Source organism: Engystomops pustulosus, chromosome 7 (genome assembly GCF_040894005.1).
Source record: "Engystomops pustulosus chromosome 7, aEngPut4.maternal, whole genome shotgun sequence".
NCBI classification, from domain to species: domain Eukaryota; kingdom Metazoa; phylum Chordata; class Amphibia; order Anura; family Leptodactylidae; genus Engystomops; species Engystomops pustulosus.
The window spans coordinates 173,025,095-173,048,206 of record NC_092417.1 but is presented as its reverse complement, the minus strand read 5'-3'; the positions used below and the strand labels follow the sequence as shown (position 1 = coordinate 173,048,206).

Sequence of the window (23,112 nt, the reverse complement as noted above, 5' to 3'; positions counted from 1 at the left end):
GAGCCAGCCCCGGATAGTAAGGACCCGTATAGTCCTGGCCCGGGTCACACAAAGTGCAGATAAAGCAGCTATATAGAAGAATAGCAGCCGGGCCTAAAGGGGGCGACCTCTGTGTCTAGTCATATGGTGCTGACAGACACCCGACCACCAGGTACAACTCTAAGGGAACCTGCAAGTAGTGCACAGTGTCGGCAGGCAGCATATTATAGAGCAGGAGGAGTGAGAAGATGGTACACAGTGTCCTATCTGCAGGCAGCATATTAGAGCATGAGGAGTGAGAAGATGGTACACAGTGTCCTATCTGTAGGCAGCGTGTTACAGAGCAGGAGGAGTGAGAAGATGGTACATAGTGTCCTATCTGCAGGCAGCATATTATAGAGCAGGAGGAATGAGAAGATGGTACACAGTGTCCTATCTGCAGGCAGCGTGTTATAGAGCAGGAGTGAGAAGATGGTACACAGTGTCCTATCTGCAGGCAGCGTGTTATAGAGCAGGAGGAGTGAGAAGATGGTACACAGTGTCCTATCTGCAGGCAGCATGTTATAGAGCAGGAGGAGCTGAGCAGATATTATATAGTGTACTATCTGCAGGCAGCATAATATAGAGCAGGAGGAGCTGAGCAGATTATACATAGCCTCCTATCTGCAGGCAGCATGTTATAGAGCAAGAGGAGCTGAGCAGGTAGTGCATAGTGTCCTATCTGCAGACAGACTGTTATAGAGCAGGAGGAGCTGAGCAGATTGTACATAGTGTCCTATCTGCAGGCAGCATGTTATAGAGCAGGAGGTGCTGATGATCTCTCTTTCCTTACCTGTCACGAGGGACATCCAGTGCGGTGTTGTAGTCTGGGGGTCCTCCAGGTAACATATTAAATAAAAGGTGGTTTGTACCTCGGTCCCATCTACCAAAGAATAAAATGTTACAGGTTTTCAGCCACTCGATTAACCAGGAAAGCTCCTACAGTCAGACTCCTTGTAATGATGAGATTATGGCCTCAGGTCTAGATACTTGTGTTTTCTGTTACCAATGAGCCGGAGATGTGAGTGAGACCCTACAATATACCCGCTCTATACAACACCTGTGTGATCGGGGGTCTCACCACTAATCAGCTGACCCCAAAAGCAAAGAGCAGCTACTACCAGATATACCTGGTGCCAAGCTCTGGTATCCCTGGTGGTCTCAGAGTATGAATAAAACAACCTTATCTCATTATCAGGGGGGTCCCAGTCATCAGCCACCACTGACCAGACAGGGATCACCCCAACACTTCAATATCAGGTTTACTGAATGTTCAACACCTGAAATTCCCATTGATTACTACTTAAAGGGGTTGACTAGTCACAACAAGATAGATCCTATCCACAGCATAGGGGCTAATGTGCTGATCGGTGGGAGTCTCAGTGATGGGATCACACAACGTGACTGGGAAACCTGTTTAAAGGGGAACACGGCGCTCAGACGCTGCCATTCTGCAGTGGCTCTGCCTGGTATTACAAGTAGATCCCCCACTCATCACACAACCATCCCCTGATTCAATACAAGGCACAGTGCCATCTATACTGCGGTGGCTGTGTCTGGTATTACAAGTAGATCCCCCACCCATCCCCTGATTATACATGGGGATGCAGTCTGTACTGAGGCCTCTTTAATACAAGGCACAGTGCCATCTATACTGCAGTGGCTGCACCTGGTATTACAAGAAGACACCTATAGATCATACAACTAAACACACCGGCGATATTAACCTTTCCTTAGGTTTAGATTGATTGGGGGTCCGACCCCCAATCACCTGTTTAAGAGGGACCACAGCACATCATAGTGGTTGTGTGTGGTATTACAACAAACTCTCCCATTCATATGAGAGGGATGGGTTGCAGTATCACACACAGACACCCGGCTACTAAGGGGCGAGGTGAAGAATGCCCCTTACCCCACCCCGCGCCCCCTCCCCTGCTCTCGTACCTGGGGAGCTTGGCCAGGGCCTGCGCCGTCTCCTTAATCCTCAGGTTATTCTGGTTCAGCATATCAATAGACGGCAGGAAGAGGCAGGCTCTGGAGACATCCTCCGTGTAGAAGTCGCTCTCGGACACGGCGGTCAGCAGTTCATTATATTCCCGGGAGATGGGACCCCCCACCGCGCTCCCGTACTCATCCGTGTACTTCTTTAAGGGGTAGATGTAAACTTTGACCTTGTTTTTGGGGTTGAAGCCGCAGCGGTAGACGTCGAAGCAGGTGTGCATGCGGCAGCTCAGGTCCCCCCTCTCGGGGAGGGGGCTGCTCTCCGACAGCTTGACGGCCGGCACGTCGTGGACGCTGCGCTTCTCCGCGATCCAGTCTCCGGACGGTTCAATGCTGTGAGGCCAAAACTGGAACATGCCGGTGGCGATGAGGCCCAGGAGCACCACCGAGAACAGAGCGATGTAGTATACGCGGTGCTTGGACTTCATTCTGGGGATCAGGACTGGACCCCGTGAGTTGTACTTGACCGAGGGGCACATAATGGACCCTCCTCCCCGATCCTGCGCTGCTGCCGGGACGGAAAACAACACAATCAGATAACGGACATTGTAAATCTAATCTCATCAGAGCAGAAGCATCACCCAGCACAGGAAACTTTATCATCTAAAAGGGGAAGTACATTGTAAAGAGAGTTTCCAGTTTTAAGACTAATCATTGGATAAGGTAGGAAATCTACCATCAAAGTCAAGCATGATAAACCAGGGAAATTACCCATAGATCCAGGCACCGGGACTGTGGTATCTTCTTATATTTGTTATCCATGGCCTCCTTCTTTCTAAAATCAACTTTTAGAATTATGCTTATAAGTCTAAGTGCCTCTGGGGGTGTTACCAGAGTCCCTCTATGCTGCAACTTGACAGTAGCACTCCATCCCTCCCACTGTGTGAGATTACAGCACGCAGATGGCAGTGGAAATGATGAGGGAGAAGGGGGGAGGGGAAACACTGTAACAGCCCTTGAAGCTACAGCACGGAGGGGCTCTGGTAATGCCCCCAAGAGCCATTAAGACTACTTAGCATAATTGTAAAAGTTGATTTTAGATGGAAGGAGGCCATGGATAACAAATATAAGATCACAGTGCCTGGATCCTAGTTCATCATGATGGTCGATTTCCCTTAAAGGAAACCTTTCATTCAAATGAACCCACTCAAAATAAATACGTCATAAAAACTATAATTATGTACATATCTGATCGCATGAAATCACAACAGCCTTAATGGAGGAAGAGTGCATGGAGGCTGCTGTGATTTCATGTGATTAGATACATACATGGGTAGAATGTGCAAATGTTAGTGGGTAAAGGACCTTAGATGACATCACTCTGGTCACATGACAGGAAGTGCTGACTGGTGAGTAGAGACATGCGGAGGAGTCCGCTGGACTAAGACAAGTTAGCCATGAACTCTGATTTGGATCTGGCTGTATGCCAGGTAAGAGAACAAAGTTGATTTTATGGGGATGTGAGGGAAACCATTTTTAGCTGAAAGAAATGCGCCATTTAGTCAATAGGGCTCTATGGGAACCTGTCAGTAGCTGTATTTGTAACAAAAAATGTGGTGACAGGTTCCCTTTAAGCAAATTCATCATATTCTGATAAAAATGGAGCAAAATTTAAAGTTAACTTCTATTTTTAGGGTCAGCAATAAGATGCTGATCAGTGGGGGTCTGACTAGGGTGAGAGGTAAATTCCAGAAAACCTCTCGTCCTGACACTTTGTTACACGGGGTCAGAGCAGGGAACGTGTATCGGAGGTTTATTCTGATGTATCAGGGTCTTGGATGCAAGTGGAGCAAACCCTCAGCTGTGAGAAGTATTAGGCCTGGGTAAATATGGAAGAAGCAGCATCATCATCAGATCAGACCCGAACATCAACAAATGTTTAGAGACAACCCCTTTAAGTTAAAAAGCAAATCCCTTTAACCGGGAGTACAGAACCTCCTTAAATTCGCCAAATTATTCCGCAAATACATGTTGGGAATTTGGGGTTAGACACAACATCTCCCAATAATGACATAATCCTTGACTTTTAAGGAAAGCGTCATTCCAAAGCGTCAACGACAAGGTGGCCATTTTGTCTGTGACAAGTGGCTATAGGCACATTGGATGGCGCTGTAGCCTGGTGCTTCTGGTGTAAGAGCACAGGGCAGGGATATAGAAGTGTAATATATAGGTAAGGAATATGTAATATATAGGACTGACAGCCTAATACACAGTAACCAAATGCAGCAGTACAAGGGTCACCCTACTAAGGCTGTATACACTGCAGGTGAGGCCTAGGCCCCGATACTCACCTCGGCCCCCAGTAGCAGCAGCTCCCGGCCCTGGGCCGCCCCTTACACCGTTCACAGCTCCAGCCTCATCCCCCCCACAGCCGGAGACACCTACACGGTGCGGAAGTGACGTCACTGCTAGGAATGTGAATGTAGAACAGGCAGCACTAAAGCGTAACAAACCTATCAATTGTCCCAGCGAATTTGTCCCCAACTATGCTGCAGCGGCCGCCATTTTGTCGAAGACCAAACATTATTGCTTTTGAGTTCAAGGGGAAAAAAGATTAAAATTAGAGGCTTAAACATCCCCTTCTGAACCAAAACTGAGCCAATATTGATATAATAACTGTCCAATACCTAATACAGCAACACTGTATCACTATAACAACAGTAGAAGGAAGATGGGTCCAATATATGCCTGTCCAGTATGGTTACTATGTGGCAGAGAGCGCTTCTAGTCGCTAGCAGAGCTGGCAACCTGGTGATCGAACGTCAGGTCCCTGTATAAGGGTTAAAGGGCCCAAGAAACTCAAACTTAGGGCGCATACACATTGCCCGCACAGGTACAGCCGAGCAGGCATATGCCCGCAACATGGAGAGGAGGATAGCAATACATTAGGTACAGGCCATAACACAGAGAACAATAGGACATGTTCTATCTTTTCCCCATGTATGGAGCGGTACGGTGATGCACCCCCCCCCCCCCCCCCATACGGTAGTGTGAATGGGGCCTCCTAGACACAGTGGGGTAGATTTATCAGTGCTTCTACACCTGTATACTGGCGTAGAAGCACTCTTGCAACTATGCCACCTCCATGACATGTAGGTGTGGAGAGGGTGCGGAGTGGACAGGAGTGCGGTGTTCCCGCCCCTTAATAATAATAATGCTTTATTTATATAGCGCACAGATTACGGAGCTCTGCACAGTGCTTCCAAATCAGTCCCTGTCCCTAATGGGGCTCACATTCTAATCAACCTACCGGTATGTTTTTGGAGTGTGGGAGGAAACTAGAGGACCCGGAGGAAACCCAGAGAGAACATACAAACTCTTTGCAGATGTTGACCTGGGTGAGACTTGAACCCAGCGCCTCAGCGCTGCAAGGCAGTAGTGCCCTTATCTGTACACTCACTAAAGCCTGCGAATATTAATCACTGAAGGTTTGCAGGTTTGTATGCAAAACCCCCAAACTCTCACTTATTTCTTACCATATTCTTACAAAATTTCTACTTTTCTGATACAGAGCTCCAGGTCCTCAACAGCAAAGAGAGCGTTACCAGTATAATTTTCTAGGTAAAGGGAACCTGTCACAAGAAATGTCATTTGTAACTGGTGACACGTTCCAATAGCCTATGCGATGCAGATTTTAAAAATTATTTTGTCAGCATTCTGAATCATTTCAGTACCTTATAATAGGTTAATTCACATTACCTGGCTCCCTGCCAGCAGCATGTGGTGTGTCCCGGGGAGGGGACACTGCAGCCCGTGTCAGTCTCCTCTCCTTCACACTCATGCAGCTCTCTTTATGCAAATTAACTTTTCAATGGAGCAGGTGCACTAGCAGGAGAGGCCCCGCCTTCAATGCACCAAGAAGCTGGTTACAAATGATAAGTTTTCTCCAGAATAAAAGATCGCTGGGAAACAACAGTACATAGAAAGCTTAAAAAGTGCCCTACACAACCACGGACATTCACATTCACTGACTGCAAGCTGAGGATACAACAGGGTATGGGACAGAAACCAAACTCTGACAAAAGTTCCATCAGGATTAGGTTTTATTTACACGAAATCTCATCAAAACCAGATAAAGCAGCATATAACAAGGAGAAAATATACACTAAAATTCATAAAAAGCAGATAAAATCCTACATTCAACTATTGGCTTCACAAGATAAAGTTGTCACGGAAGAAAAAAAATTTAATGAAGGACTGGACAGGAGGATGATCCAAGCAAAATTTAAAACTTCTGCAGTATAAGACTGTATGTATCATTCTGGAGAGTCGCACTGCCGGATAGCACCTGTGTCACAGCTGGAACAATGATACAAGTCACAATAGTGTTTGTGTCAAAATTGTATCTGCTCGTAAAAAATGTAGCATAAAAATACAATGTTCATCCCTTTCTGGATCTGGACGGTATCAGTCTCCTTCCCCCTCTGAACACGGCTGTAGGTCTAATACAGAATCTGAGTTCTTCTACCTCAGTCTATTTCCCTGGGGTTTGGATCAAGATATAATTAGTTTCCTTACCGCTCTGGCAGATACCAAGGGAAGGTGCTAGACATTATCAGTTTCTTTCCCCCTTTGAAAGCTATTGGGGTGTTCTCTGAATAAATTTAGTCTTCTTCTTCTGATGGCATCTGCTGGATAAAATATGTCTCCTTTCCCTCCACACATTTGTTGGAGAGAATCAGTTTACTACCCCATCTGGCAACTACCGGACAGAATGAGTCTCCTCCCTCTGGAATGTACTGGACAGAATAAGTCTTCCGCCCCTCTGGCATCTCCCTGGCAGAATGAGTCTCCTCCCCCCTCTGGCAGCTGCAGACCAGAATAATTCTCCTTCCCCCTCCAGCAGCTGTTGGAGTAAACAAGTCTCCTTCCCCCTCTGGAATCTGCCAGAAGGAATAAGTCTATGGAATCTACTGGACAGTATGAGTCTCCTCCTCCCCTCTGGTACCTGCTGGACAAAATGAGTCTCCTTCCCTTCCTGGCAGCTAATGGACAGAATGAGTCTCCACCCCCCTTTGGCATCCGCTAAACAGTATGAGTCTCCTTCCCCCTTTGGCAACTGCTGGACAGAATGAGTTCAACCCCCCTGTGTCATTTTTGGACAGAATGGGTCTCCTTCCCCTTCTGGTAGCTGCTGGACAGAATGAGTCTCCTTCCCCTACTGGGAAATGCTGGAGAGAATGAGTCTCCTTCCCCCTCTAGCATCTGCTGGTAACAGACTCTGAGTGTTTTCTTCCGTCCCTGCAGCTGTTAGGATTCAGTTTCCTTTTGCCTCTCACAGCTGAGGGTGGTGGCACACGTGGCGTTTAGAACTCGTTTTTTGGGCGGTTTTCAGAAGTCCGTAAAAAAATGCATGTGTTTTTTGTTGATAAAATAGTCTTAATTTCCTTCCCCTACAGGAGTCTGTTCGACTATAGTATCATGTACTGTGCAACACTTAGTCTGGACTGTGGTGGTGCTACAGAAAAATGAGGCTCCTGTCCTGACAAGCAGGGCGAGAAGCACATGTGTAAGTATAGAAATTTGCTGCAGTGCCACCACTGGGCAGGTTAAGTATTACACAGTTCTTATTCACTTGAATGGGTCTGTGTAAAGCATGACAGGACAAGTCCTCCAGTGCAAACAAGGCTGTGAAAATGTGTTGCCCCCTGGTCTAGGGATGTGTCAATGTCTAAGGAATTCTCGTTCATAGTCTTCTGCCGCCTCAGGAGATCTGTGGTTAGAAGATACACCACTGGCTCTGGGGTACAAAGACTGAAGACATGATCTAATTGTATCAGCTTTACAAGCAGCAGACTGACACTGTGCACTATGACTGTCTGAGATCCAGGATTGATACATTTGTATCTGTTTCCAATTCCAATTTATAAGTGATAGCTCCGGGATTTGAAAACATGGCGGCTTTCTCCCATAAACAGCGCCCCACCTGACCATGGTTAGTCCTGGTACTGCAGCTCGGCTGTAAATAAATGAATGAAGCTGACCATGGTCAGGTGAGGTGCTGTAAATGGGAAAAAAGCAGTCCTATGTTTCAAATAGCTGACATTCCTTATTAGAGCGTTGGCTTTACACGCAGCAGATTGACATTGTGCACTCTGATTAGGACTAATGCTAATAGATCCCATCTTCAATCCACACCATTAAGGGCATTTATGGTCTTTTTGTGTAGAGAAACCTCAGATGCTAATGATCCCATCCTGCACTGATGACATCTACTAAGAATGAAACAGACTGGACACAGGTAAATGCTCTTTTCTTTGCACAGGTCAGGGTCGAAATGTCGAAAAATAACCCAAATACTCAGTATAATAAGTGCTACAAGTTCTTTTTGGTTAAAATTCCAGTTGTTTGGTCCTACAGATTAAAGTGAGGCCCCGGATCTTATGTCGGATCACTGTATTACCGATCTCCTGGGTCTGTCCTGCAGATTGTGTTGATGTCTGGCGGCCATTTTTATGTAGCCATATGCAGGGACAGCTACAGGCTGGAGTCATATTTAGCTGGATTCCAGTGGAGCGCAACCATAGAAGCTGGAAGCACCAATGATATCTATTCTGGAAGGGCCTAGGACTACCCGGACCACCTTTTCATCATTGCTTTCCCACAAATTTGCTGTACACCTGGAAAACCTCCGGGTTCTGCTGAGCAAAGTTTTCAGCCGTGTTTCGCTGCAGCCAGTCGGAGGAACGCATCTGGTTCTGGAGCTGCAGGATGAGGTCGCTCAGGTTGGAGTTGGATGGCTCGTGGTGACTGGACACATAGATGACCTCATCTGTGCTGTCCGCTTTTCCGTCCTCCTCCTCCGGGTTGCGCTCTTCCATCTGCAGCTCCTTCTCCCTCCGTTCCAACACTTTGCGGATCCGCTGCATTCCTGACAAGAGGAGATAAATATTGTGGATATATTGTGTAAATATTGTGGATATTATTCATAGAAAAACAACAACTTTATAGAAGTTCTGAAACCCCGACTTCATAAGGTACACGATAAAAGCATCACTAGAGGGCGCTCACTGCAGATAGATTGATACTACTGAATGCAAAGGAAGCTGTAATAATAATAATAATAATAATTCTTTATTTATATAGATCAGATCAGTCCCTGTCCCCATGAGGGCTGACAATCTAATCAACCTACCAGTGTGTTTTGGAGTGTGGGAGGAACCTGGAGGAACCGGAGGAAACCCACGCAAACATGGAGAGAACATACAAACTCTTTGCAGATGTGGACCCTGGGACTTGAACCAAGGACCCCAGCACTGCAAGGCTGTAATGCTAACCACTGAGCCTTCGCGAAGCTGTAAAATGATTATATAGTGTGTGCCCTATAATGCTAGTTTTTATTGGAGGGGGAATGCGATGGAGGACCCTGGGGTCCAGAGGGAAAGGGAGGACCCTGGGGTCCAGAGGGAAAGGGAGGACCCTGGGGTCCAGAGGGAAAGGGAGGACCCTGGGGTCCAGAGGGAAAGGGAGGACCCGGAGGAAAAGGAGGAGGAAGACAGAGGGGCCCGGAGGAAAAGGAAGAGGAAGACAGAGGGGCCCAGAGGAAAAGGAAGTTGACGACAGAGGGGCCCGGTGGAGGAGGACAACAACAAAAGGGTCTGGAGGGGGTCAGAACGGAACAAATAGTCTGGAGTGGATCAGAGGAGGACATAGGGGTTTGGACGGAAAGGATAGAAGGGGCCTTGAGGGAAGACAGAGTAGTTTACTCCCCCTCTCTCTATAAATAACACATGTATGCTGAACCATTGTGCGTGTGTCTGTGGGGGAGTCATCCCACGGCTCCCTATTGTGTATAACCCGCCTATGTCTCTGCTATAATGGATGCAGTGACTCCTGCACTAATGAAATCTGCCTAAGACTGGAGACCAATTATCTGCAAATGGACATTACCGAGTGCATCATGGGTAATAAAGGGAAGAACATGGGCCGGTGTCATTAGGAGATGTCATTAAAAATCAATTACGAACAACAGATTCACAACGAGCATGAACTCTCAAAGTTCTGGATGGTCTTCTCTCTCTTGTGTATCAGACCAAAAAATAAAAGCTCAATCATAAACTTAAAGGGGGTTTCCACCCGGTACTAAAAAATTGCCTGTAAACTGGCCACAATTTGTAAATGAAAAGTTAAGGTTGTAGCTAGAGTTTGGTTGTAATATTTCTTTTACTCAAAATTATATTGTTATTTTCCTACATAAACACAGCGGACATTTTTTAAAGTGTCAGTAGGAAGTACAATAGGAAGAACAATAGGAAGTGCAATAGGAAGTGCAAAAGGAAAAGCAATAGGAAGAGCAATAGGAAGTGCAATAGGAAGTGCAATAGGAAGAACAATAGGAAGAACAATAGGAAGTGCAATAGGAAGAACAATAGGAAGTGCAATAGGAAGAACAATAGGAAGTACAGCCATAGCAGTTGTCACCTTTTATTGGATTACTCAGGAGCTGACAGCAAACTCTTCATTTGGGACCATTTTCAACTTATGATTTGCAGGCAATACAATATCAAGCTTGACCCTACCCTTTAATTGAGCTCCACCCCTTTAATTCATGTTGGTGCAGGAAATTAATGGCTTACCTAGCTGCAGCCGGTGGGTCTTGTCTGAGAAGATGATTCGGAACCAGCCGGGCTCTGAGCATTCAAAGGCTTTGCCGCAAGACAGGAGAACTTTATTATCCAGGAAATCCCGCCATAAGGAGACCTCTTCCTCAAAGGTTGGAGCCCTCAGGTACTGCAAGGGACATCAGGAATGACCAATATATTAGGTCAACAATTAAAAAGTCCTGACAACTGTCCCAGACCCAGAAGCGTGGTCATGTGACTCATCACCCAGCGATCATGTGATCTATGGGACCTTCACCGATCACTGGCGAACCAACACCTAATGTCTATGGGCAATGTTCTTGAAAGAATCGGCTGGAGTCCTAACAATGGGACCATCAGTGACACTATGGAAAGGTTATAAGTTGTAACAAGAAAGCCCCTTTAAGGGGTTCCCTAGAGTTATATAGTAATGAGTGTAGTAACAATGTAGATTCTCACCTTACGGAAGTCAATCCAGATGAAGAATCCTGCTCCGCGATTGAGGAAGGGAACGCCAATGGCGCGGAGCTCATCTGCCACGTAGGTCTGAGCCGCCCGTAAGCGGGAATGATTTACCCGTAAGTAAACCTGGTTAATCCAATCTACATGGAGGGAGATTGAAGATTATGATAGGCCATACACTAGTCTACAAGGAGGAATTGCTAGTTCCTACTTAAAGGCGATGTTCATAACATGCAGTAGGTACAGAGGGAAAGAGAATCTACGTCTATATCCTGTGTTAGAATCAGACCCCTGCTTCGCCACGTATCCTACAATCTCACCTCGGTCACGCATTAACTGAGCTATCTTGTATTGTATGGGACCACAGACCCCGTGGAAGTAGCAGAGAGAGGCCACGCCATTGCAGACATCCTGATTTTGGGAGTAGAGGGTTCCAAAGCGAACTCCTGAGACTGCAAAATCCTGGGGGTGGAAAATAAAACAGAACGTGATGAATAAAAATCCTCTTTAAAGGGAACCTGACACCAGGAGAGCCATTTTTAGCACTCCCCCAGTCCCCACAGAGCATAGTACACACACTGCCAAAGTGTTTGTGTATAAAAAAAATAGGTTTTACAGAAAAAAAGATATGTTATATTGTACCTTTCATTAGCATCTGCTGTGTGTCTAGGCACTGGTCACCTGGGAGTGGCTGGAAAGGAGCACTTTCCCCCCCCCCCAACCCTTGGGAAACTGCTCCTCCATGTGACCTTTTCAAATATATGAAAACACCCGTCACTGGGCTTAGCCACGCCCCCTGCTCCTCTACAGCCAATCCCGAGTGTGGGGAGTTATTCATATATTTGAAAAGGAGGACACATGGAGGAGCAGTTTCCCAAGGGTGGGGTGGGGGGCAGGGAACTGCTCCTTTCCAGCCAAGCCCAGGTGACTAGTGCCTAGTCACACAGCAGATGCTAATGAAAGGTACAATATAACATATCTTTTTTTCTGTAAAACTTATTTTTTATACAAAAACACTTTGGCAGTGTATGTACTATGCTCGGTGGGGACTGGGGGAGTGCTAAAAATGGCGCCTTCTCTGACATTATGCGCCTTCTCTGACATTACTTCCTCCTTTGTCGCTATGGGCTGAAAATGGAACTTGCTGACTTCCCGTTTTGCCCACCCCTTTCACACAATCTTTTATGGTGGGTGTAAGCTAGCCATATAAAGGGCAGCTAGCCCACACGTGTCACCTTATCGTGCCGCTCCTGGAAATCTTTTGCCTGAAATACGGCGCGGCTGCATGGCTCCCTAGGAAAAGGGAGGGGTGTGGAGTGCTTTGCCCCCCCCCCCCTTTTCCAGACGGCCGTATGCCCCGCCCAGGTTCCCGGGCCTAATACTGGTAATTTGGTTCTCACCTTACTAATACCCCACATAACATGAGTCCTCTGAGGATCTGGGAGCCTAACAATAGAGAAGAAGAAGGTGTGATGAACAATAATCATACAATACACAAACCCCAAGATATAATGAGAAGATAAACTTACTTGTCCAGGCTCAGAACACTATGAAAGGTTGCAGATTCATCAAACACAGAAAGCATGTAAATCTCATCTACTATAACATGCAAAGAGTTCCTGCAAGACAAACATAATAAGTAATGTCATGTATGTACACAGTGACTGCACCAGCAGCAGAATAGTGAGTGCAGCTCTGGGATATAATACAGGATGTAACTCAGGATCAGTACAGGATAAGTAATGTCATGTATGTACACAGTGACTGCACCAGCAGCAGAATAGTGAGTGCAGCTCTGGGGTATAATACAGGATGTATCTCAGGATCAGTACAGGATAAGTAATGTCATGTATGTACACAGTGACTGCACCAGCAGCAGAATAGTGAGTGCAGCTCTGGAGTATAATACAGGGTGTAACTCAGGGTCAGTACAGGATAAGTAATGTCATGTATGTACACAGTGACTCCACCAGCAGCAGAATAGTGAGTGCAGCTCTGGGGTATAATACAGGATGTAACTCAGGATCAGTACAGGATAAGTAATGCCATGTATGTACACAGTGACTGCACCAGCAGCAGAATAGTGAGTGCAGCTCTGGAGTATAATACAGGATGTAACTCAGGATCAGTACAGGATAAGTAATGTCACCCAATTACTTTACCTTTTGGCGAACTCTAAAAACTCCATCATTTCAGCAGCAGAGTATATGTCGCCCAGGGGATTGTGTGGGTTTATCAGTATCATGGCCTTTACACTGGTGCCCTAGAAGGCAAAGGACATAGAGCAGGTTGAGAAGAACAGCAGAGTCTTTAAAAAGGTATTTAAAAATAAAACCCCTCTCATGTACTGTTATCTGAGGTCATATTAGCCAGTGCGGAAGCCTCACCTCCTCTTTGGCAGTCTGTAGTGCATATTCCAGTTTCGACACAGTCAGCTGGAACGGACGGGTTCCTGGAGATGTGACCTGAGAAATAAGGAGACGCAGAAGTCATGTGATTGTAACTTTATTCCTATGTCCTGAGAAGGTAGACGATACCAGCAAAACATTAGGGACAGATGGTGATTGACCGGATGGAGGGGAGTGCACCAGGGCTCGGTCAACCTTTACACATGGCACCCATATTGCGCCCATAGGGACCATTATCCCGCATGTTTAGGGTGCAGTTGCTCCTTCATGCATCCTACGCTCCATGCCGGACCTGCCTCACCTTGCTTTCCAGGTGCACGTAAACCAGCTTTATGCCGCTATACAAGAAAATGCTCTGCGTGATTCCTCCATAGAAGGGGGTGGCAATAAGAATTGCATCTGCAAGAAGGAAAGACATGAATAGAAGGAAAGCGTCCAAATAACCTGAAAGTTTACAAAGGCTCATAAAGTAAAACTCTATATAATATATCAATATCTTTGATCCTGTTCTCAGGTCTGACCACGAAGACTGCAGACAGTGTTAGGTATTGTTCCTGGAGAGATGTGTAATCAGACCTCTGTATATGGTGTTAGTAGCAGCAGGACTGTGAAATCGGGATTTACATTTCAGGATAGTAACACTGCTGTGCTCTGCAGCCAGTGTCCCAGGAAAGATGTGTATTCAAATTTTGTGCATGTTTTTAGCAGCAGGAGAACTGTGATATATATATATAGATTTATATTCCAAGATTGTACTAGAAGCATGTCTTCACACTGCTGTGTTCTGTGCTCTCTGCAGCCAGTGTTATGTATTGTCCCTGGAGAGATGTGTAATCAGACCTCACACTGCTGTGTTCTGTGCTCTCTACAGCCAGTGTTATTTATTATCCCTGGAGAGGTGTGTAATCATACCTCACACTGCTGTGTTCTGTGCTCTCTGTAGCCAGTGTTATGTATTATCCCTGGAGAGATGTGTAATCATACCTCACACTGCTGTGTTCTGTGCTCTCTGCAGCCAGTGTTATGTATTGTCCCTGGAGAGATGTGTAATCAGACCTCACACTGCTGTGCTCTGTGCTCTCTGCAGCCAGTGTTATGTATTATCCCTGGAGAGATGTATAATCAGACCTCACACTGCTGTGTTCTGTGCTCTCTACAGCCAGTGTTATTTATTATCCCTGGAGAGGTGTGTAATCATACCTCACACTGCTGTGTTCTGTGCTCTCTGCAGCCAGTGTTATTTATTATCCCTGGGGAGATGTGTAATCATACCTCACACTGCTGTGCTCTCTGCAGCCAGTGTTATGTATTATCCCTGGAGAGGTGTGTAATCAGACCTCACACTGCTGTGCTCTGTGCTCTCTGCAGCCAGCGTTATTTATTATCCCTGGAGAGGTGTGTAATCAGACCTTTGTTTATAATGTTGATAATAGCAGCAGGACTGTGATATATGGATTTATTTTCCTAGAATTTAGCTTCATGGGTGCATGTCCTCACACTGCTGTTCCCTAAGTTCTCTACATGCAGCTGGCACCTGCTATAAAAGGTTCCTAAACCAACACAATCCCCTTTCTATATATGTAAGTTATAGGGGTGGACCTACCTCCTGGATCGCAAAGAACAGCAGCCAAGGCAGAGAACAGGGAGCCACATCCATTCAAGATGACAACCTACATGAGACAAAAGGCAGATTTTGGATGTTTTTCGGATTTCGGACTGAACTAAAATTTCCTTGTTTGTCAGTAACATAAGCAGAACTTACATTTTCCGGATTTAAAGGTGATGGGGATTTACAGTAATAGGTCAAGAACCGGGCCACCTCCTCCCTTAAGCTGAAAGAAAAATCAGATAATTTATATCCAAGTGAAGAAGAGCGGTAGTGACCACGCAGAACCACAACTCCTATCATTGTCTATGGAACCTCTGCAGACAACCCTGGAAAAATTTTTTACTAACAGTCGGACCCTGGGCAAAAAAAGGTTGGGGACCACTGGTCTAGAAGACTGCTAGAGGTAACGTGCTTGGCCTGACTCAATAGGGCAGAACGGTGGCTCAGTGGTTAGCATTACAGCCTTGCAGCGCTGGAGTCCTAGGTTCAAGTCCCACCCAGTTCAACATCTGCAAAGAGTTTGTATGTTCTCTTCGAGTTTGTGAGGGTTTCCTCCGGTTTCCTCCCACACTCCAAAACACACTAGTAGGTTGTTTACTAGTGTGGGGACAGGGCCCATTGGGGACAGGGACGAATTTGGCAAGTTCCGTGCAGCGCTGCGTAATCTGTAGGTACTATATAAATAAAGAATTATTATTATTTAGACCCCCGATTTGTGAAGGACCCAGAATAGAGACCCTCATTATAACCTATACTGTGGATAGAAGATCTTGGTATATATCCCTTTAACCCTTTATATACTCACAAGGTGTGTCCTTTCCAGTCCGGATACTGCAGCAATGGAGGCTCGATCACGTTCATGTCACTCTGTGTCAGCTGCAGGGTTTAAATCACAGGGGGAGCGCCATTAGATATGTGATAATGTATACGATACAAACTGAAGGGGGGGGGGGGGGGGGGGTATATATAAAATATCTAAAAAAAATACCAGGCCCTTTCATGAACATAAAGAATGCCTGATATTCTGAGAGTCACAGGCCCCAAAACCTGAGGCTGCCCTACTGCCAGATTCATTCAATGCCCCTTCTTTATTTCATGTTGTCACTGCTACCTTCAACGTGGGAAATTCTGGTATAAAAATCAGGCTTTGTGACTTTTTTAGATTATTTCTAATGAGATTTTTACATTTTCACTAAAATGTCAAACTTTTAATGCAGAATGCAGATTTACATCTCACAATGGAAGTGTTAGACTTACAAATGCAATAATGGATAAATTTTACACAAATTACGGTAAAATGTACTCATAATTCTCCTCATAGTTAATATTCCCCTAAGCAACCAATCACAGCACAGCCTTCATTTCATTTTGTACTATTGAACAATGAAAGCTGTGCTGTGATTGGTTACGCTGGGCACGTGAGGTAAAATCTCCATCTACGTTAGAGATTTATCAGATCTGCCAGGGAGAAATCATCCATGTTGTTGAAGGCAGCCAATCACAGCACAGCTTTCATTTTACTGGAGCAGTTTTCAAAATGAACACTGAGCTGTGATTGGTTGTTAGGGGTAACAGGCAGTTTTGATCATTAAGGCCTAATTTCTACCTCTAAACCATCTTGACAGTGACATTTATATAACTGTGGATGTAATGTAGATGGTGATCTGAAGCGAAGGAAGGGGTTACTTCCCACATATAAACCTGTCAGACAGGTTGTCATACTTTGCAGTGGTGCAGCCTCAGGCCTCGGGCCTAATCACATTTTTACAGAATGTGTCTTTTAACAAGTCTTAATAAAATTACTTCATATAAACATGAAATAGCCGGTCTACTCTGCATAGGGTACACAAAACTGACAAAACGGGAGGATGTGGAGCCCCTCTCCCCCAAATTCTTACGACTTACCCGCTTAGACATGAGATCAAAGCAAAGTTTATTCTCACTTGTGCCAAAGTTGATAATTCCCTGAAAAAGATAATTGATGTGTTATTCCCCCGGAATAAAAACTTTATAGTGCAAAATGTTGCTGTCAGTGAATAGAAACATCCATCATCTAGACTAAATGAAGCACACAGTCACTTTACCAGGAGGAAAAGTGCACTGATGCACTGTAACAAACCATCAGCTGTCATAGTTTACAGTATTTACGACAGTATGACAAGTGACTAACAGATTCGGTGACTTACATTGGGGTTCTTGTCTTCATCGTACTTGTCTTCATGGTAGGCCCGGTACCCTTCCTCGGAGGACCCCCTAAACCCACTTAGGATGTTCCCTCGGGTAGAGAGATAGGGGCTGCAGTAGGGGCTACAGTTGTAGACGTCTCCCATTGTGGACTCCTGCACCTTGTCCGCTACTCCTTTGCCGACAGTGTCCCCCTCTTGAGGAAAGTTGGTGTCTGTAGGGGGCGCAGCGTCTCCCCCTCCCCCTTGGCGTATCATGCCCAACATCTGGGCAAAAATGGTGAACATGCGCAGCTCGTGCTGGCGGTCCAGCTGCAGCCTCCGCTCCTCCAGGCGCATCCTCCGCTCCTCGGCCTCCTGCTCCTGCTCCATCCTCCGCTCTTCCATCTGCAGGAAGCGTTCCTCGGACGCCCGCTGCGCCAGCAGCATCTGCGAGATCAGATCGTTCAGCGGCTCCCGTCCTTTCCTCTTCCGCCAGAACCGCTGGCGACCGCTCTGTCCCGACGACCCCGCCATATTGGATTCACTAAAACCTGAAAGAAAAAAAAATGCACAAGTGTATGAGAAAATTATTCCACCAAGCTTTCCTGGAGTCCTGAGTGATCAATCTGCCTTGTAACAACACAAGAATCACAAGAGCAGGGGATCTGTCACTGTGTAACATGATGGGGGTTATAGTGCCAATGAGACTACCCAGCTTCCCCGAACGACACTAATAAACATCAGCACAGCCCCCTCTCCTAAAGCACAGTCTGTACAATATACTCATGAAGCAGCAAGCCCTGGATGAACAAAGATATGAAATTAATCTTGGATGAAACCTTTATGAATGCTATATACATTAGAGGTGTCCGACAACCAATTAATGTACCTTTTAACCAGAGGGGGTAAGTTATAGATCGCTGGGGGTTTTACTGTGGGGACTAAAATCAGTGTCCCCTCAATCCTGTGGCTTTGCCCAATAATCCGCAGTCATTCAAGTCCAAAAATAGCCTTTCCTATTTTATAAAGTGCAGTAAACTTGTACATATTACACAGCTGAGGTTTCGTTACTATAACACCACTACCCAATTTAAGTTCCTCTCCCCATAACTTTTGATAAATTTCGGCTTCTAAATTAGCAAAATATATTCCCTTACACCCCCACCTTACCTCCAGGCACAGTTTGTCCTAGAGAGCCCCACCGCGGTACGTCCACGTGTCCGATCAGCTGTACAATAAATCCACGTTTTTAGGAATACTACTCCCAATTTCCTCACACACCCCTTCCCCGGGATGATCAGCCCCTCTCAGGAGGTGTTGACACAGAGGACAAGAACGCTCCGTGATAGCCGAGGCACCGGCACCCTGTGAGCTCCTCGTGTCTAGTGTGAGTGTAACAAGACCGCAGCACATCGCACAGCCGCTCTGCAGCGTCATTTAACCCCTTATCATCTGCAGAGGTAGAAGGGGAGGATTAAATGTAACCAGTCATAGAGAAGGACCAGGTCTGAAAAGACTCCCAGGATAGTGGGATAGGATAGACTGGATGCAATTGTAGCAAACTCTCAGCTGTGAGAAGTGTTGAGTCCACCCCTAGATGTTAACTTGGAAGTTCCTATTCACTGACAGCAAGAAGAGATCTTAAAAAAGTTAGGAATTAAAAAACTGCAGAGGGAGATCTATGGAGCAGGAGCCTAATGAAACCAATATGTCTGTTTTAAAGGGGTATTCGTACCACTAGAGTACACCCTCCCTTTAAGATTTTCTCAGCATCCTGGAAACATAATATTTTCGACTCACAGTTGCGCCTCCGTCACCTGTGCAGCGAATGAAGCAGGGGTAGACCCCACCAATAATGAAGAAATAACTCAGAGAGCTGAGGATATCAGATTACATAATAGTCTATGGAGGGGGCAGGAGCTAATGAGAAGAAAGACACAGACTGCAGCAGATAAAAGCGAGTTGTCTATCTCACCCCAAGTGCTTTATCCCCATCAGTACAGGTCAGTACTTCTCTATAAAGTACTATATGATCCTGCTGAGGCTTCTGAGTGACACAGATAAGAGACACAGACTTAGACAGGGGCTGCTGGAGATAATTATAAGTTTTCTTTTTTACCCCAAGTGCTTTATTCCCATTGGTACAGGTCAGAACTTAACTTTAATGTCCTATATGATTCTGTTGATGCTTCTAAGTAATAGCGAAAAGACATGGGATCAACAGGGGCTGCTGGAGATACTAGTAAGTTTTCTCTTTCACCCAAGTGCTTTATACCCAGTACAGGTCAGTAATTCTCTATAATAATAATTCCTTTATTTACGGTATATAGTGCACCCAAGTGCTTTATTAGGTCAGTGCTCCCCTATAGTATGAGTTTAAAATCTCAACTCAATAGCATTATTGTAGTCAGTATCTTCCTGATCATTCTGCACACAGAAAAAGGCTGCTGGAGCTAATGGTAAGTCTCTATCTCACCCCAAGAGCTTTAGTCCCTTCACTAGAGGTCTGTTATTCTCTATAATGTCCCATATGATCCTGCTGATGCTTCTGATAGAGGGGGACCTAGGCACAGACAGAGGCTGCTGAAGCTGATAGTAAGTTACTATCTCACCCCTAGTGCTTTATTCCCATCAGCAGAGGTCTGTACTTTTTTATAATGTCCCATATGATCCTGCTGATGCTTCTGATAGAGGGGAAATATGGGCACAGACAGTGGCTGCTGGAGATACTAGTAAGTTTTCTCTTTCACCCAAGTGTTTTATTAGGTCAGTGCTCACCTTTAGTATGAGTTTAAAATCTCAACTCAATAGCATTATTGTAGTCAGTACCTTCCTGATCATTCTGCACACAGAAAAAGGCTGCTGGAGCTAATGGTAAGTCTCTATCTCACTCCAAGAGCTTTAGTCCCTTCACTAGAGGTCTGTTATTCTCTATAATGCCCCGTATGATCCTGCTGTTGCTTCTGATAGAGGGGAGACCTAGGCACAGACAGAGGCTGCTGAAGCTGATAGTAAGTTACTATCTCACCCCAAGTGCTTTATTCTCATCAGTGGAGGTCTGTACTTTTTTATAATGTCCCATATGGTCCTGCAGATGCTTCTGAAAGCTAAAGAGTGTAATGAAGAATGATAGCATCTAGTCTCTACCCAACCTGAGAATTTGAGGAAGAGCCTGCAGTGGGGAAAACTGCTGAACAGTGCAGAATACAAGTCATGTAAGATCTGCCCATCAGTGAATGTGAACACGGCCTTACCTGAAGGGGAGGCGCTGACATCTCCGGTCACTTCCACTCTTGATATCGGAGAATCCGGACATCCCCTGTCCATCATGCTTTGCTCCTCCTCCTCTTCCTGCTCCGGTCCGGAGTCATGTATGTAGGTCATGGAGGGGGGCTCGGGGGTCAGACATTGCTCGTCGGATTGCACCTCCTCACATTTGATCTCCATCAGCTCGGGGTGCTGGGTATGGCTGTACTGAGTGAAGTGACCATGGAAGCCCTCAGAGAGCGCCCCCTGCAGCACCGGTGGTCCCAGCACCCCGCCCGGGCCCATGGCCCCATAGGTGATGGTTGGGCGATGGGTCAGCACCCGGTCCATAACTTCATAGAACTTCCAGGCCCGACCCCCGCGGAGGGTCTTACTATTATCCTTCAGCCTCCGGTACTCCAGCTTCATCTTCTTGATCTTCTCCCGGCACTGGTCGCCGGTCCGGTGGATCCCCTTCTCCCTTAAGACGTCGGCGATCCGGTTGAAGACGTGCTGGTTCCTCAGGCAACTCTCCAACTCCATCTGCACCGACTCATTGCCCCAAAGCTGCAGCAGTTCAACCACCTCCGGATCCGACCAATTACTGCCGCGCTCATATTTCTTCCCACGGAAATCCATATTCCAGGGATATAAGACCGAAATACGGAAAAGTAAGTGCCCCCCGGAATGTGACTACACTACATGACCCCAATGTACAGACATACTCTAGACACTACCAAAGCTGCTGCAAGAGCCAGAAAGACTGAATAATAAGAGACCCAAGACTCGGGAACCCGAATTATTATAACTGGACCTTATTATAATAACTAGAACTGGATCTGATTATAATGAATGGGTCTGGATATTATAACAGGACCTTATTATAGTAACTACCGCTGGATATTATAACATTATTAGATTATTTTATTCTGTGCTGACTATGATATGTGATGATGATCTCCTGGATGTTATAATATGATGTTATGTAATAATCGGTTCAGCCCCGGGTGTTGTTATGTTTCTATCTCGGGTTACGTTCTCTGCCGGGTGAGAGGGGGAGGGGATAACCTGGACTAGATCTGACCCGCTTAGGGTTGTCCTGGCTCGGCACGGTCCGGTTCGGCACAGCTTGGTCCGGCAGGGATGAGGGGACGCGGCTCCGGGCTGGTGGATCACATCCGGGTCCGTGCACATGCGTGCTGCCATTATTCCGGGATAACTTTGGTCCGTGTCAGTCATTGTGCGGCCGGGAGGGACTGAGACAAGCAAAACCCCTTCCCCGGCTACAGGAGAGCGCGGGCGCCACCGCGTGCTCACACAGGGGTAGTGCAGTCATCAGTGTAGTGTACTCATAGCAGTGTCATCCCCCATAACAGTGTCATCTCCCCCCATAGCAGTGTCATCTCCCCCCATAACAGTGTCATCTCCCCCCATAGTAGTGTCATCTCCCCCATAGCATTGTCATCCCCCCTGATAGTACTGTCATCTCCCCCGTAGTAGTGTCATCCCCCCCATAGCAGTGTCATCCCCCCCATAGCAGTGTCATCCCCCAATAACAGAGTCATCTTTCCCCATAGCATTGTCATCCCCCCATAGCATTGTCATCCCCCCCCCATAGCAGTGTAATCCCCCCCATAGCAGTGTCATCTCCCCCATAGCAGTGTCATCTCCCCCATAGCAGTGTCATCCCCCCATAGTAGTGTCATCCCCCATAGTAGTGTCATCCCCCATAGTAGTGTCATCTCCCCCATAGCAGTGTCACCCCCCCCCATAGCAGTGTCATCTCCCCCATAGCAGTGTCATCTCCCCTATAGCAGTGTCATGTCCCGTATAGCAGTGTCATCTCCCCATAGCAGTGTCACCCCCCATAACAGTGTCACCCCCCCATAGCAGTGTCACCCCCCCATAGCAGTGTCGTCCCCCAATAACAGAGTCATCTCCCCATAGCAGTGTCATCCCCCCATAGCAGTGTCATCTCCCCATAGCAGTGTCATCTCCCCATAGCAGTGTCGTCCCCCAATAACAGAGTCATCTCCCCATAGCAGTATCATCCCCCCATAGCAGTGTCGTCCCCCAATAACAGAGTCATCTCCCCATAGCAGTGTCATCCCCCCATAGCAGTGTCATCCCCCCATAGCAGTGTCATCTCCCCATAGCAGTGTCGTCCCCCAATAACAGAGTCATCTCTCCCATAGCAGTGTCCTCTCCCCATAGCAGTGTCCTCTCCCCATAGCAGTGTCATCTCCCCATAGCAGTGTCATCTCCCCATAGTAGTGTCATCTCCCCCATAGCAGTGTCACCCCCCCCATAGCAGTGTCACTCCCCCATAGCAGTGTCATCTCCCCCATAACAGTGTCATCTCCCCCATAGCAGTGTCATCTCCCCTATAGCAGTGTCATGTCCCCTATAGCAGTGTCATCTCCCCATAGCAGTGTCACCCCCCATAACAGTGTCACCCCCCCATAGCAGTGTCGTCCCCCAATAACAGAGTCATCTCCCCATAGCAGTGTCATCCCCCCATAGCAGTGTCATCTCCCCATAGCAGTGTCATCTCCCCATAGCAGTGTCGTCCCCCAATAACAGAGTCATCTCCCCATAGCAGTGTCATCCCCCCATAGCAG

General features: G+C 46.6%; 2 protein-coding genes across 4 annotated transcripts in view; both read right to left on the bottom strand.

The window, feature by feature from the left end:
• Positions 1-4,465, bottom strand: part of EXT2 (exostosin glycosyltransferase 2) — a 46,817-nt gene extending 42,352 nt beyond the window's left edge. Inside the window, exons 1-3 of one of the 2 annotated variants that reach the window (XM_072119004.1) lie at positions 4,311-4,465; positions 1,963-2,527; positions 812-901 (exon numbers count right to left, since the gene is read on the bottom strand). In XM_072119004.1, the coding sequence (XP_071975105.1) occupies positions 812-901; positions 1,963-2,498 (626 nt within the window). In that variant the 5' untranslated portion in view covers positions 2,499-2,527; positions 4,311-4,465. The remainder of the gene's footprint in view (positions 1-811; positions 902-1,962; positions 2,528-4,310) is intronic. The other variant, XM_072119005.1, reaches the window with a different exon arrangement.
• A 1,579-nt stretch (positions 4,466-6,044) lies between these two features.
• On the bottom strand, positions 6,045-21,777 carry ACCS (1-aminocyclopropane-1-carboxylate synthase homolog (inactive)). Of its 2 annotated transcripts, none has more exons than XM_072119002.1 (15): positions 20,500-21,777; positions 17,267-17,796; positions 16,986-17,045; positions 15,886-15,956; positions 15,234-15,303; positions 15,075-15,141; positions 13,773-13,870; positions 13,451-13,528; positions 13,226-13,326; positions 12,593-12,682; positions 12,464-12,509; positions 11,384-11,525; positions 11,061-11,203; positions 10,596-10,749; positions 6,045-8,890 (listed from the first exon to the last, which is right to left on the bottom strand). In XM_072119002.1, exons 1-15 carry the CDS (start codon positions 21,128-21,130, stop codon positions 8,610-8,612), a joined length of 2,562 nt encoding a protein of 853 aa, XP_071975103.1. In that variant the 5' UTR covers positions 21,131-21,777; the 3' UTR covers positions 6,045-8,609. The 2 variants fall into 2 exon arrangements, with proteins under 2 accessions (XP_071975103.1, XP_071975104.1); XM_072119003.1 differs by lacking the exon at positions 20,500-21,777 and adding an exon at positions 18,416-18,630.
• Between the last annotated feature and the right edge of the window lie 1,335 nt (positions 21,778-23,112).